This window comes from Falco peregrinus, chromosome 5 (assembly GCF_023634155.1).
Source record: "Falco peregrinus isolate bFalPer1 chromosome 5, bFalPer1.pri, whole genome shotgun sequence".
Lineage (NCBI taxonomy): Eukaryota > Metazoa > Chordata > Aves > Falconiformes > Falconidae > Falco > Falco peregrinus.
In genome coordinates, this window is record NC_073725.1 from 32,269,160 (window position 1) to 32,285,106 (window position 15,947).

The 15,947-nt window shown below is 35.8% G+C and overlaps 1 protein-coding gene across 2 annotated transcripts in view; it reads right to left on the reverse strand.

Moving 5' to 3' along the window:
- Positions 1 to 15,947, reverse strand: part of AHR (aryl hydrocarbon receptor) — a 63,927-nt gene that overhangs the window by 13,096 nt on the left and 34,884 nt on the right. For both annotated transcript variants that reach the window (XM_055803339.1, NM_001281961.1), the window contains 4 exon segments: positions 11,468 to 11,583; positions 7,707 to 7,796; positions 5,775 to 5,898; positions 628 to 758 (listed from right to left, as the gene is read on the reverse strand). In XM_055803339.1, coding sequence (XP_055659314.1) covers positions 628 to 758; positions 5,775 to 5,898; positions 7,707 to 7,796; positions 11,468 to 11,583 — 461 coding nt within the window.

Sequence of the window (15,947 nt, forward strand, 5' to 3'; positions counted from 1 at the left end):
GGATCATCTAATATTAGAATGAACATGGCACTATACATGCATATAATTAACATACCATTATTTCTCTTGCATTTCTGTCAGTCATCAGTATAAAATATGCAAATGTGTATAACTGCAAAATCTATAGAAACAATTCTGTTCGTAAGAAGCCACCTAGAAGGTGATAAACCCATATTTCTTGTAAAATTTACAGCAAACAAAAAAAAGTATTTAAAAAGAGCAAGCACAAACTTTCCCAAGTAAGCGAATACTATGGTTTTGTTAGTTATTATGACTTACTGCATCTCATGATACTCAACAGAAAATAATCTTTGTAATGCTTTTTTATCTGCAAATCACACAGTACTTTACAAAAGCTGATGCTTATTTGTATTTCAGTGAGGAGCCATGTGAAATTTGTATTTCAGTGAGACATGAGAAATGAGAGAACTTGCACCTGGTTGTAACAACAACATCATCATGTTGAGGAGGACAAATTTAGTGTCACTAACAAACATACTGGCTCAGGCAGCTCAGATATCTATGGAGACTTAACAAATAAAGTAAGTTGCTTTACATATTATAAGAATAACGCAGCTTTCCAACTTGCAAGTGTATGTGGAAGATTTTACCTAACTCCATACTCACCAAGAACCCAGATGAATTATCCAGGAGGCATCGTAACCTGCAGATGAAATTCCTTTCCATAAAGGAAGAATTCTCCGGAGGAAGTTGGTCTGGGTTATAATAGGTTGCTGGCTGTGAAAAGCCATTATCTCCTACAGGAAAGGATTATTTATAAGGATTATTTTTAGAAGAACACCTAGTGAAGGCTATCTATAACACATCATCTTCCGTCTCATAAACAAAGTGCTAGGTCATGAACTGAGCAAGAACAATGTAAACTGGAAACATTCTCAGAACCTATACTGATTATAACACTAGGTTAAGTATTAGTCCTTCTGATGGGATTATACTTTACAGGCTATGGCATTTGAAAACTGCATGCAATAATTTTTTTTAAGTTTGGGGGGGTGGTGGTGGTTTGTTTGGGGTTTTTGGTTGTTTGGGGTGTTTTAAAATGTATTCACTATGTTTGTCAACAATCTAGATTCTGGATCAGTCACAGAGAGCAGAGTTCTCAGTAGAGAGCACAGCCACATTTCTGCAACAGCACAATCTGCGAAAGGCATAGTAACTATATGAACTGGGTATTCAAAAGCACAGTAGATGGCATCAAACTGTGAAACTGTTACTTTCCAGGCAACCAAGTGAAAGCTGTAGCAATAAATAAAAAAAAAAGCATCTTTAGCGAACCACCACAACAAGCCACCTCTAATGGATGTAAAAAGTTCCTATTAAACAGTAAGAATGTTTCTGGACTGTGCTGACAAAGAAAACACCAGTTACGTCTCTAGAGAAACCTGGAGCACTTGTGTTTTGTGGGTTTTGTCTGTTTGCTTTTAAAAAAGACCAAACAAATAAAAAACCACACACACACACACCCCCCCCCCAAAAAAGTGACTCAAAACCATGATTGACAACTAGGATAACAACATGATATTCTTCTGCCACTTCAGGAAAAGAATTTTCTGCTAAGTGGCATTTAGAAAACAGACTTAAACATTAGCAATACAAAGTAAAATCAGAAGGTAAATCAATAACTTCAATACATATGTTTTGCACAAGACTACGTACACAGAGATACCAGAACATATCTACTAACGGCAAATCCAGCAAAGTGATCTTGTTTGTAATACATATAAAAAACCACAAACTGGTCATTCCCTAGGAATTCATACACACAGAAAATTAAGAGAAAACAGTGTAAAATGCTGTTTTAGAGTGCTAAATACTCTGTAATTTAAAAAAAAATTGCCCATATACTCAGAGAACTGATTGCCATGTACGGGCAAAAGCAGGATACTGATTTTAAGAAAGAATCTACATTGACCTTCCAGACTTGGAGATGAAGTCATGGACAGCACGTCACTTAATCACACACCACATTATGTTCTTTGGAACATAGTTTTGTCTCTTGGACAGCTGAAAAAACTTACAGATAGGCTAGGTGGTTTGTACAATGGCAAATAAAACCCAAAGGAAAACACATCATGACCAAAAGCCAGTTCAAATTAATCTATTAATTCAAAGGACTGAACTGGAGTCAAATGAGGTTGCTGATGGCTCCCCAAGAGGCCTTGCAACCTAAGGCCATACAAATCCAACAAGAGTGCTGTTATCTGATTTTGTCTGAAAAGCTAGGAGATAATGTTTTTTATTTTTTCCTTACAAAAACCTGCTATAGAAGGTCAATTTTTGCTGAACAGACTTCAGGGTATGGAAAAAAAGGGCCCTATCTAATAGTGCGTATGGAAAGGAAAAATGCGTAATTACAGCCATCTGCATAACTCTGTATTAGCCAAAGCCACCAGGATGAGCTGATCCCATGCGTACAGAAACTCAGATAATTGTAGTCCAAGATAGTTACCACCTAACTCTGATATCAGAAAATAACAGATTTTCACACTTGTTATATGTATGGTTCTCAACAGACAAAAGCAAACTTATTTCCTGACTTTCTACTGCTGCAGATTATTTTTTTTTTTAATTGCCTAATTGCTGATGAGAATTGTCAATACTTCTGAAGCAGTGCTTCTCTAGGAGGTGCTGAAATGGGTTAGATGCTCTCTGACAATGCGATTATGAAGAAAGGGCATCAAAGCAGCAGACTGCAAATCTCAACTCATCTTTCAAAAATGCCAACACTGACATCCTTGAGAATCCCTACATATACCTTACTCAAGACCTCCTCAGAATAGTTAAGACTGCATGTATCAACATTAGCATTTCACAAGCATCAGCACCACAGAAGCCACTAAAATACTTCTTTCCCCAAGCAACCCCAATATTTGTGTTCCTTTCCTATTACTACAGCTTTATTTCCTGCAAGACCAGCTACTACTGAGAATGATGTCAGCTAGTGAAGTCAAAAGAAAATTGCTATCAGCAGTTGGCTACTGTTAGAAGAAGAGCTGACTGAAATTGCTGCCAGCCAGGCAGGAGCATACCGAGAGCACCGAGTAGTTCAGGGTGCCGATTCTTTCATGGAGATTAACAAGACTATGGGCAACTTCTTGGAGGGGATGTAGGGAAAGACTTTATAATTGTTTAGTAGCAGGCTCCTCAAAGGGCTCCGATTAAGTCCTCTGACTCAGAAAAATCTTCTGGCTGAGGAGTGCCTGCTGATTCTAGCTCTAGTATCCCAGGAGCAGTGCAAGGTTTTCTGCTGGCATCCTCGGCACTGGCAGGCGCGCCCTTCAGCATTTCTGACACAGGACAACTGCTATTCTTTTGGCAAATACAGAGCTGGAATTTGAATGCAGGGATCTTACCTGGGTTCTCTCAAGTGTCTGTCAACTTCCCTAGTGAAAAGGGCAGTTCACAAGAGCGAACAAGGTTAGGGTGGAAGAAGCAACACAGTCTGTAGCTCACAAGAGGACGGGAACAGAACTCAAACCAGGAGGGAATGGGTTTCAAGCCCAAGCCTCCTACACTTGTGAAATGAATATTACTGCACTTTCCCAGGCAGACAAGAAACAGAGGTTTCAGTGCCAAGACCTTGGAGAAATGACTCACTGTAAGAAGGCAAAGTCTTACAGAGTGTCTGCAATCCCTGGAGCAAAACTCCCAGTTAACACTACAGGGGTTAGAACCCATATCCCTCATGAAGCTCACACTGGATCTCATCAACAACATGGAGCAATGCTGTACATTGAGTCCTTTTCTTTTTCTTTAAGCTCAAGACTATACATGTTGCATAGCAAGTTAACTTTAAAATATAATACAGACTTACAGCCCAAAGCAGATATTTGGGACTGAAAAATCAGAATTTTTCAAGCTTCTCTGGGAACGGGACTGGTAAGCACAATAGCAGTAGGAGGAAACCAGTGGTCTAGGGGAACATCAGAGTACTGAGTGAGAAACAAACCAGTCCAGACTACCTGAAGCAGAATTAGTTCCCAGACTCAGGCTGGAATCTGTGCCTAAGCCTGAGCACAATTAGAATATGTCTAATTATCTACATAATGCCAGCTGAATGTATTAAAAAGGCAATCGATTAAATGAGCAAAAATGGAGGGGATCCTTATGGTCATTAGCATTATCTTTTGTTATCAACCTGAATTCAGTTTACAGATCCCCAGTGTCCAAATATTTTATACTGCTTGGGGCCCAAAAATAATTAGCAGCTTTTAGTAAGCTAGGAACACCAGATACAAAACAATCATTTGTAATCCTGTTCAGCGCTTCCCACCATTCAGTCAAATCTGATGCCAAGTCAACTTGGTGTCATACTTTTCAAACACAACGTTTTGTAAATTCATATATACTTGCTTAAACGCTATAGAACCCCATTTCACTCAAAGGAAACGGTAACCCACAACATAAAAACCTGGTTTCTGACTACCAGCAGCTGTTTGCTACATCAAATTGTGATATTAACTAGTTGTGTAGCATGTTTTCAATTGGACTGTGGAGGCTGATCCATAGATGATATAACAATGTTGACCACTAAATGAAAAAATTGAAATATAGTGAGCTGTGAGCCAAACAAGTAAGTAACATATTCTGGGTTTTATGTCTTTATCAAGTCATGGCATTTCAATACTGTAAAATATGAATTTGTTAGAGTTTTAAATCAAGTTGCTTTATGAATGGTAGATTTACTATAAAATAGCATGGACTTTTTCTGGATTAAAAACCAATTATTATCAAGTAAATTACAGTAACAGAGAGCTTCACCTACATATTTAAACAACTGTTGTGCAAAATGGAGCATTGCAGTTGTCTCAGCAGTTTTGTCATTGTTATGAGGCAGGCACATGCTTCCCATATTACACGTAACTACCTGTACCTACACATCTCTTTACCAATACATAAGCAATGTGTTTCTCAGTACAGCAGGTCACTTAAGCATCATTCAATAACATGAAACAATCTGATCCTATAACAAACATAGTATTTGGTCTTAAAGGCTCATCTATTTCATCTTTTATTCCTCTTCCCCTTTTATTCCCATGAAAAGTACTGTTCTGTGTGGCAGCCTGCACATAACTAACTGGAAGTGTAAAACTCTTCCACATTAGGAAAGCACTATTCCAAATATTAACACCGTAATAACACATTTCTTAGTCAGGGAGTCATACTAGCCTGAAGAGCTTAAAGAAGCTGTCATTCCCGACTGTCTGCTGGCCTTCCTAAGCTAATAAATTTGGTGTCATGATCTGTAACCAGGAGTAGCAGATGTAAAAGAGAGATCATTACTTCAGAGAAATCACTTTCTCATTCAGTGATTAAAGACAAACCATATAATTGAGGCTGAACACAGAAAAATCAAACTTCCTTGTTTCTTATGTCACCAAAAGATACTGCCCGCTCCTGACTACCTTATTTGCAACACAAACATGCAGGATTACCTGCTTTGCTATTTACCACAGGACTACTGATCAAACATGCAAGACACTCAGTCATTTATGCTCCAAATGGAAGTCTTCTAATTTAAATCATAATTAGTATTTGAATGGTTTTGTGCTGTGAATAGCAGTTCTTTTTTTAAAGTTGAAAAAAAAAAAGTAATTCCCACTGTTGGCTACACACATCCATGAAAGTCAAATAATTTTAAAGATGTTACTCCTTTTTTTTTTTCATATAAAAGAATCTAAACTTTTTTACATAAATTAAAAAGCCCCTCATCTAATCAGACAGGCAAACACATAAATTGGCTGCAATCTCACCTTGTATGCTTGGTCCAGAATCTGCAGACTGGGCAGGATTTAATGCCCAATGTAGCTGTCGTTGAAACTCAGGTCTGTCTTCTGTGTGAATCAATTCAAATACACTCTGGTGTATAATATCAGACTACGTGCAAAAAGGAAAAGGGTGGGAAAGAAAGAGAATCAGAAACGTACATGACAATATGATATAAGTTGCCTGGTTAACAACACTGCTATGGATATAGCAAATTCCATTTTGCTTGGTGATAAAAACATACATTTGCATGCAGGTGACAAAGCTTCGCAAACCAATTTTTAGCAGCATAGAGAAGAATACAGTCACACCCGTAACTGCAAACATGAGAAATAATAAAAAAAAAATATTACCTTAGAAAAAAATAACATTATGTCAAACTTTTCTTTACCTGCTTTTATCTGAGCAAGCCTGGAACCGTTATGCTTAGGTTTTGTTTAAATCATTTAATATTGTATACTGGTAAATAAAGTACTTGCCAGCTGGTACTTGCATCTGACCAGTCCTAGGTGCTACAGGAATATAAAAGGAAGCCAAAGGCCCTGAACAAACAACTTCCAAAACTAAGCCAAGTAGATTATGAGCATCGGTTTTGTTTTCCTGAAAGCTTTGTCACTCCTTAAGGATCCATTAAAATCTGTAATTGTTAAGCTCTTATATCACCACCAACTGCATGGTTAGGAATGTGGCAAAGCTACAACAGCCAGGATCAGTGGTTGAAAGAAATTACAGGGAAAAACCCCCACCAAAAATACTTCAGAAAAGCCTCAGTCAACTGAGAGGAGTTAAATAACCTGTTTTCTGTTTGGATTGAAAACCCAACCATAAAATAATACATAGATCTAAAGAAATTAAGATGGGCTGGCAAAAGCAGAAGCCTATCTCAAATTTTGCTTTGATGAATTTCATAAAAGAATCAGTATTTTTCAGAATAAATTGCCAGAAGTGTAATTTTAATAACTTTAAGACTTCACTTCTATATAATGCACTTGATTTAGTGACATTACTATGCAAATTTTATGCCCAATTTGTTTCCCAAGCTCTTTTCTCCATTCCCCCACACCAAAAGAATCTGTAACCCCAGGAATAATATTTTGTTTGTAATAACAATGTTTTGTTTGGAATATTTTGTTTTACACAAACATTCCCGAATGTCTTATCAGTTAGCTAAAACTGCATACCAAGCAGAGTTTTTCCTTATTTTTAGACTGCAACTGAATCTATCATCATCCAGTACTCAAATATATGAACTGATAACAATAAACTAAGCTTCTATCATCTTAACATAAAGTAATCCCAACAGTTCTGTAAGGAAGGCAACATGGGTTCACTGGGTCTTGGTCTTTACTACTTTGGTACCAGGTTTGCAAGCCCAAGGAAGTTAGCCATACATGATCTACACCTTAAATTGAAAATAACAAATGCTTGTTTTGAAATACGTACATAAATAAGAGTGAGAGAACACTAAAATTCTAAAAATAGGAAGATCACTCAGTTGCTATTTAAAACCTCAGGGCATATGGAGTTAATTTTGTATGAAAGGTTTCTATTAAAATAATTACCTTCCCATTGAATTATGTCTCATTCAGCTTCAGAAACTGAGTAACACCACAGTATAAATTTCAAACAGTTGTTCCAGTAAAGACTAATTAAGTGTGAAAATTTTCTATCTTGCCTAACTCAGCTTTGGAAATTATATCCCTGTTGTGCTTGGCCTGAGGTCCCATTTCAGCTATGTAAGCTGATAGAAAAGTAATAAGGTTTCAAAGTAATCCAACCCAAAGTACCTAACTGAGATTTTTATTGCACAAACTATCAGACCATAAATATGAATACTGATGCTCTCTGAAATTAAGCAAAACCGGGGGGGGGGGGGGGGGGGGGGGGGGGCGGCGGGGAAGAGGAAAAAATAAACTTACTTGTTGGAACCCCAAATAGTCTTGGATAGTAGAAGAGACGTAAAAGACCAGAGCATCGGCCGTAACAACTAACACAAAACCATTTAATGCCTGGGGAGGAAACACACCAATCTGTCAGCTTCAGAGACAAAATTCCAGGTAATTATTGTGGCTGAAAGTCTACCAATACCCTAGTTTCCCAATAAAATGTGAAGCATGCAAAACCATATCATTATCTAACAGCACAAACAGAAGGATTCTTCATTGCATCTCTCTACAGTATACACGGCACAATGAAGAAAACTGCACCTAGTAAAAAAGTAAAAATAAAATGTTCTTTTGGAAAATTCCAGGGCAGAAGCCAAACCCTGCTGATGACTTTTAATTACTCTTGATTGTAGGAGGTGAGGGACAGCAGTGTGAACTACCAGTTTATCTAATATCAGCCGTAGCTCACGATGCTTGCCTGGCTCAAGCCCTCGGTACACTGCTGCTCGCAGCACGAGTGGGAGCCATGTCACAAACCTGTTCCCTAAATCTGTTTTATTCATAGCACAGACAGGCCTAAGTGGACAGGAAATCAAGTGATCAAGATCCCCTATATAGTCCAAGAAAACATTTTATAGCTTACTTAAAATAGAAAACCTCTGCACAAGCGGACTGTTGCAAGTAAACAATGTTTTTGAAGAGATTTCCCCCTTCACGAAGCAGCAGACTAAGCGGCTCCTTACTCAAAGTCACACAAAGGGCATTTATCTGAACTCCCAATCAATACAGTTCATGGCGATTGTTGTGATAGCAAACAGTACATTTGTGACTTGGCAGCTCATCTGAAAGGTGCTGATTTACTTCTATGGATTTCAGTCAAGATTTAACAAAAGGCTGTCTTGAGGGACTGGATTAAGTATATTGTGCCACTTCATTTCCTCGGCTGCATTCAAAGTCAAATTTGGCCAGCACACTTAAAATGCATTTTTAAAAATTCTTTATTATGCAAAATTATTATAACATAGAAAATGAAAGTAAGTGAAGGATACCCTCTATCTTACTGTAGCAACACACAAATTATTTTTATTATAAACCAACATCGTTCTTCCACAAACATTAACTCCCATAGCCCCACACTATGGTTACTACCACAGTTGCTTTTCCATATTTTGCAGAGCTATCATCTTACTATTTCTTGTTCTTTACTAATACTGTCTAATAAGTCAAGTTAAATATCTGATTAAATGACTGGTCTTTAAATGCTGTGAACCACTCCTATTTAATGTGTAGACATTCCTTAATCTATTCCCATAACCAGCTGTAAGCTCTATAAAACTCCTTATATAATTTTAGTGAACGTCCCCTGAATACAGTATGAGCTAAAAAAAAAAATTAATAATAATCTGAAATTAAATAGCATAGCCAACCCAAGAAATCTTGAGTAGTTACATAGAATCCTTGATTGTGATGAAGTTCACAGTAATTCCAAGGGAGCAGAATGCTGCAGTGGCAGGTGCTTGTGTCCTCTGCTGACCTCTTCTGCAGGGCATTTCACCTCAAGTGGTTGATATAAAAAGTCTGCAAGCTGCACAGTATCTAATTCTGGCTCACGTTAAAATTGGTTATTCTGCTCTGTTTCATACAAAGCTACGTACAGCTCCTGTACCTGGAATTCAGTCAGATTTTACAGTGGCTCTGGTATACAGTTCATCCTGAAACAGGGTTGTTACTGCAGAAATCAGATGCCTTCTGTCAGCCAAAAATTTCTGTATAATGCAAGCTGATTGCTCAAAAATCTAATGCAACAAATTACTGGAAGTTCCTTAAAGCATACAGAGATCCAGATACACCAATAAATGGAAGACTGGTTCTGATAGACATTTTGGCAAAATGCAACCCTAAAATAATTATCTTTAAAGGCATAATGAAGTTTCGCAGTGAGTTTATTATTCTGGAGGTTGGAGATAATGTTTGTGCTTCCACAAAAAAAACTTTCACTATTCCTAATACAAAGGCAATTATAAAACTGTTCATTACTGGTGAGAATTAAGATGTTTTAAAAATTTCTTAGGTCATCATTTGACTTGCAGTTCATAACATAAAGTTGCTTAGACTGTAATAGATTATGTATCCAAAATAAGAATCTGAAAGAATTTATACAATTTTAAAGGACATATAGCCAAATTTTAAGGAAGGCACATGTATGTATTCGATCTCTACTTCCCCAATATATTGAATAGTAAGACAGTTTCTACCTTGGTAATTAAAGAGAGAATTTTCTGTTAGAAAACAAGAAAAACACATCTAATAAATGAATAAAAAAATATAAACAATATCGTATACATTCATACCATCTTTGCAAAAAATAGAATGAGAATAAAAAGGAAATGTTCATCACCAGTTATAATCTAGGGAAATCTGTGTGACAAAGACTTCCAATCTTAGGCAGAAGGGAAAGATTTTACCAATATTTATATCTTACTGATGCTCAGTATCTTCTAAATAATTCCACTTTCGTCACTTCTTACATTCCCTATGAAAAATCTATCTCCATATTCATTCTCATATTTTTATATCTATATATATAAAATATTTAAAAACCAAATTCATTTAAGAAATTCAGTTCATTTACTTACTTCCCAAGGGGGCAGAATTTACAGTAAAAAGCACATCACACATTTAATTTTCATAATGGAAAGTTGTTTGCTATAGCAGTTTCCTCATATAACTTCCATTCAGAAGTCATAAAAAATAAATAAATTTAACATCAAATAGATTCTCTGATATAAACAATACATTTTACCTTTTTAGATAATTTCTGTTTAAAAGAAAGCTCTTCACTTGCAGTAACTTCATAACAGTTCTTTGTCAGACTTCATTCAGGTTAGAAAATTGCATACATGTCCTAGTTTTTTAATTGGTTAGGAAACAGTTTTCAACTAGTATTAGTTACAGTAATTGTTTTGTGGGATTCTTAGAAGCTGTTTTCATTTTTACCCTTTGAACATTTGAAAATGTTGTTCTATGCAAACCATTGGTTCTGACTGACCTAGTGATTTGCCACTTCTGACAGGTACATCAGTGTGAAACCTGTGTACAAGAAAGATCAACAACATATTTCAAATGGAGCTGCAGGTCATAGTAAAATGTATTTTGTGAAACTAATTAGAACACTGGATTACTTATATTAGTCATTTCTTGAGTTTAATCTGGACCTACTATTACATTGTTCTATTTCATATGCTTTGATACTCTACGACATTAAAACAGACAATATAATTTAAAAACACCTTCTGGTTTTCATTGATACTTTCCATTAGTTCACATTGCTAACAGTTACTGGCAGTATTTTAAAATTTGCCCTGAACCTATACTATGAACCCAGTTATTTCAAACCACTAAGAAAGCAGGATATTCCAGCAAGCTCAAGGTCTTTTACAGAGAATTATTTTTTAGACAGTTGGTTACCAAATGTACAGTTGAAGACTAACCTATCTGACTTTCATGAAGATTGTTTCCTTATATTAATATCTTTATTAACAATAGATGCAATGAGATGGGAATAAACAAGTCTAAGAAATTGCTCCGTGTTAAGAGGACCAACATGCACTCTTCAAAGTCACTAGTACCACCAGAGAAAGTGCAAGAGCTGTATAACATTAACCTAGAGAAAATGAGGAAAGAATCTGATGATAAGAAAACTTTTTTCAACCTTATCAGTGAATAACTGGTATGATAAATACAACATAATCCTTTCAAATATTTTTTAAATGTACATCCACTGCAAAACGTACCTGCAGTAAGAGTTCTCCTTCCAGGATCTGCATCCCTTCTCCACATTTTGCTGTTCTACAGTTTTCCTGAATGCCATTTCTTTCTGGTCTTGCAGAGTTAGAAGATTTTAATGCAACTAGAACAAAGAAACAAAAAAGTTGAGTCGTCTTTGGAAGTCTCACTGGACATTTATGTGATGATGTGCTGTTTTGTGTAAGAAAAAAATATATTTTAAAAATGCTTATGAAGTCAATCTAAAGAAATATTTCTGTTTCGGGTTCAGGCTTTTTCCTTACCTTTAAAGATTATACCCAAATTTGTCATCCATCTCCTTTCTAAACTATAATACTTTCAACAGCAGAATCAGCATTATTGAAATAAATTCAAATCACATTCATTTTTTTTTTCCTTCTCCTTCTCTCTACTATAAGGCTTTTAGTTTATCACTCTTGTTAATAAAGGACATTTTTGTTTTCATACAACAACCTTCTATAACATGATAATAGCTCTGCTTTAAGGTTTGACAACACTTACACTTATTCTTATCCCATTCAATTTCAGACATCACACTATGGTACCTCAGATATAAGCCTGCTCTAGACCTAAAGGTCCCTTCAGATAATGGAAGGAAAGAAACAGGAACTCTAAATGTGTATTATATTACACATTAAAGAAAACAAAGAAAGCCATTTCAAACTCAAAGGTGGGGGTTTTTTTCTGCCATAGTTAAATTTTAACCATTTAAGCAATTAAGCAAACTTTCCAATTTCAGATAAAATACTAGAACTATGAATCATCATTATTCAGGTCACCAATACATCCAATTGAAAGAAAAAAATTGCTCAGTGAATAAGGGATGAAAAATCAGACCAAATTGCTACTAAGTACCTGAAAAAGATACTACCTGCTATTTCTGCACCATGTCTTCTAATAAACAGGATGCTGTCAGGTAAAAGTAGATACTCAAAGATTGTCCGTAACTCAGAATTTATCTACCTTCCACATAGTTCTAAAAAAAAAAGTCTCCAAATCTGAAATCAGTCTGAGTGGGTCTGTAGTGTCTAAACAGCTTAAAATTACTTGAGTAATTGTTCCTTAAACATTTACTGTAAAGCTAAACACTACTGCCACCCCCAATCCCAAAATATTTAAGTTGCAAAGCAAGGGAAATTTATAAAAAAAACAGCACTTCTCCAAAATACCAACAGTTTGTCTTAATGCAATGAGATATTCACCCTAAATTCCAAATGATTTTTCAACCTGCTGAAAACCTTAATTTTTCAGCTGCTCAGAACTTTAGTCAGGAATCCCAAGGAACTGCTCACTCAGTTTTCAACTAGGTTAAATGATATTTTATACAAAGTTTATTAACTGAAAAGAATTACGACTTTCAGGTTTTTTTAAGCTATCACTGCAGCTAACAGCTTTCAAGCCAGACAGTGGTCATTAAAATAACCCTCAAAGGCACCTCAGAGGAAAAACATGGTTGAAAAAGACATTAACTGATTAATCAGTCAGGAATTTATCTGAGGATTTGCTTTGAAATTAAAACCTTAATGCTCTTCTTCCTACCAGTCAAAAAGCCCTGTAATAGGCCACAGAGCGCTGCAATTGCAAATTCATTTTAAATTCAAGTGACTGGAAGATTTAGCCATATTTTTTTCCTAAGTATTATTTTTGAAGGATACCTAGAATAGTCACTAAACCCCCCTGAAATCCAGTCAGTAGAAGAAAACTTATTATTTTTTTAATTCATATTATATGATTATTGAGAAATCCCACATACAGCTTTGGAAGTTACAAGTAAAGATATCTAATCACACTTGCCATTCTGAAAAATACAGTTACATAGAGGTGGGCTTTTTTCCTTTTATAAGGTGCAAATAATAAATGAGGAGGAGGAATTACAGGTGGTTGACTAGCGAATGATGACTAGCTCTACACCTATCAATTAACAGAACTCTAGAGGTCAAACACAGCTTATGCACTGGTATGGTTATATTCTTCCTTATTTTCAGAGAGTGCAATAGGTACATATGAAATCACCTATTTTGCTGAATTGGAACCTATACCTTTTGCAGAAATCACAAGGTGTACGAAATCAAGCTGTTGTAAACTGAGACAGATGGAGAACTGCTGAGAATCTGGGTTAAAAAAAAAGGAAGTTACAGTGGAAGTTATAGCTGTATACGGCACTGGGTGTACGCAACTCCTGAATAAAAAAAAACAACCCAAAACCACTAAACTCCAGATTTACCTTGTTCTGACTGATAAATCACGGGCCTGCTAGTGCCTGTGGCAAACCGCCCAAGTCACTGGAATTTCTCACTCAACAGCCATAGGCAGGGTGAAGAGATAGCACTGCAAAGGACTTCACATTCTGAGATCCTGGAGGTGCATCACTGACAGCTCTAGAACGCCCACGTGCTTTTAGAGACTAAGTTGGAAAAAGGTTAATGGTTCCATCTACAGAAAGGAAAATTTTTATCATCCCTCTTCTTGATTAATAGAGGCGCACCAAAACTGAAGTGCAGATGTTGCTTAGGTACATGTGATTTCATTAAAACTAAATTCCCATTATTAAATAAAGCTAAACTTTGCTTAGCTGGTACTAGAAAAAGCCAATTTCATAAAAATAAAAAGACAAATAATCTAGAAGCAAATAACTGCAACAACAAAATTGGTTTCTTGTTAGGTGGAAGTGATAAAAATACAAGTAATAATGTAGAAAAAACCCAGGAAAGATGACCAAATGTTTCTATTTAATAATTCTGAAAGTAACAAGTGAGATATTCATACTTCATGATGAAAGTCCTTTTAGTCCAACAGAGGTAAACAGAAATGACTCAGTATGGATATTTTAGATCAACAAGATTTGATAACTTTTAGTCAAGATTTTTTAAAAAAGCTTGTTGAATTTCCTGCTGGGGAGATAAGATAGTGGAATGGATGATACAGAAATTTGAATAATAAATACTTTTTAAAAAGCAGTACTAAAAAAATAATCAGTATTCAAACCAAGTATACGCATTAATAAAAGAAATTATAAATCTGAGTTGTAAAGTTTACAATGCTAATATAACTAAGGTATGGTAATTAAGAGCCCTGTGTGATTAAACTTCTTTATCAATACTCTTCAAGAAAACATTAAAAAAAATTACTAGTAAGATTTTAGGTTGACAAATACTACGACAGTAACACAGAGACAATATGGGTCCCTGACACAGAGCAACCCCGGCTAGCTAGATGCAAACGGGCAATGTGTGGTTCCATACAGTCAAACTGAAGGCTACCAGATCCCAGCAGCAAGTGGCCTCACAGTACGGGAAGGCCATCTGGCTAAGCAACAATTCTGAACAGGCTTAGTCCCAGCACACTACACTGCTAAAAAGCATACCTCATCCAAAGGTATTACTACAGTTAACATCACCTAGTTTAAAATCAGCCATGTATTCTGCTACTTCTCATAGTCTTACTCATGTAGTCACACAAAATAATCCCAATAGTTCATTGCTTTATCATCGTTGAATCTCTGAATTAAGTACAACTCATTTCAGCCCATCCCCTCTTAATTTTCAACCGCAGGAAATTAAAACATGAATACCTTCACAGAGTAAACAGAAAAAAATCTGTATACATACTCCGAAATACATGAAAGACACAATCAAATTACTTCTCAGAATTTCCATTGATAACTTTAAAGCAACAAAAGTAAAGCAAAGTTGTTTATACCTGTAAAAAAAACAAACAAAAATATTTGCTACAGAATTTTAGCAAGAGGGCTAGATTGCAAGCACTTGCTTTCCAAGTAGGTTAATGAACGTCACTTAATCCCACATCCAGCAACAAGCATCATTTCCATTGCCCAGACTTTCCTGATTTGAAGTAAAAGCTAAATCCCAAAGACAACAAAGCTACATAGTGACCTTTAATAGGTTTTTCTAGACACAGAACAACATTTAGTTTCCGGTACATTTGGTTTACGGTTGTGAAATGCCTTAGCACCAGCTCAAGTAATAGTTTTACATTATATCTACAAAGGCAAATTAAATAACAATGGTAACATCAGTGTTTACCAGCTTCTTATCTCTGGTTCTGTTACATTCAGGTGATGAAAAATTTGTAGACACGTAGTGTACTTTATTACACTAACAGTATGTCGGGGGGGCGACAGGAAGTCTGACATACGACTAATTCTTAAGGTCTGGAACAGAATTCAAGCAGTTGAGTTCTAACTACTGTCAAAAGCCATCTTTCTTTTTAAAATCATGTAAATATTCATTAAAAATTATTTTCAATACCTATGGACAAGAGGTATTATGCAGTCTTACTCCTTTCCAGGGAATATCATTCACTATGAGAAACAGCTTTGGGAAATATCCCCATGGGATATATGCACGAGTTATAAGCAGCATGCTTATAATAGAATAATATATGCTAGATTAGATTAATGAACTATCTACTGAGATATTCAGAATTTAATTTGAGGAAAATTATTTA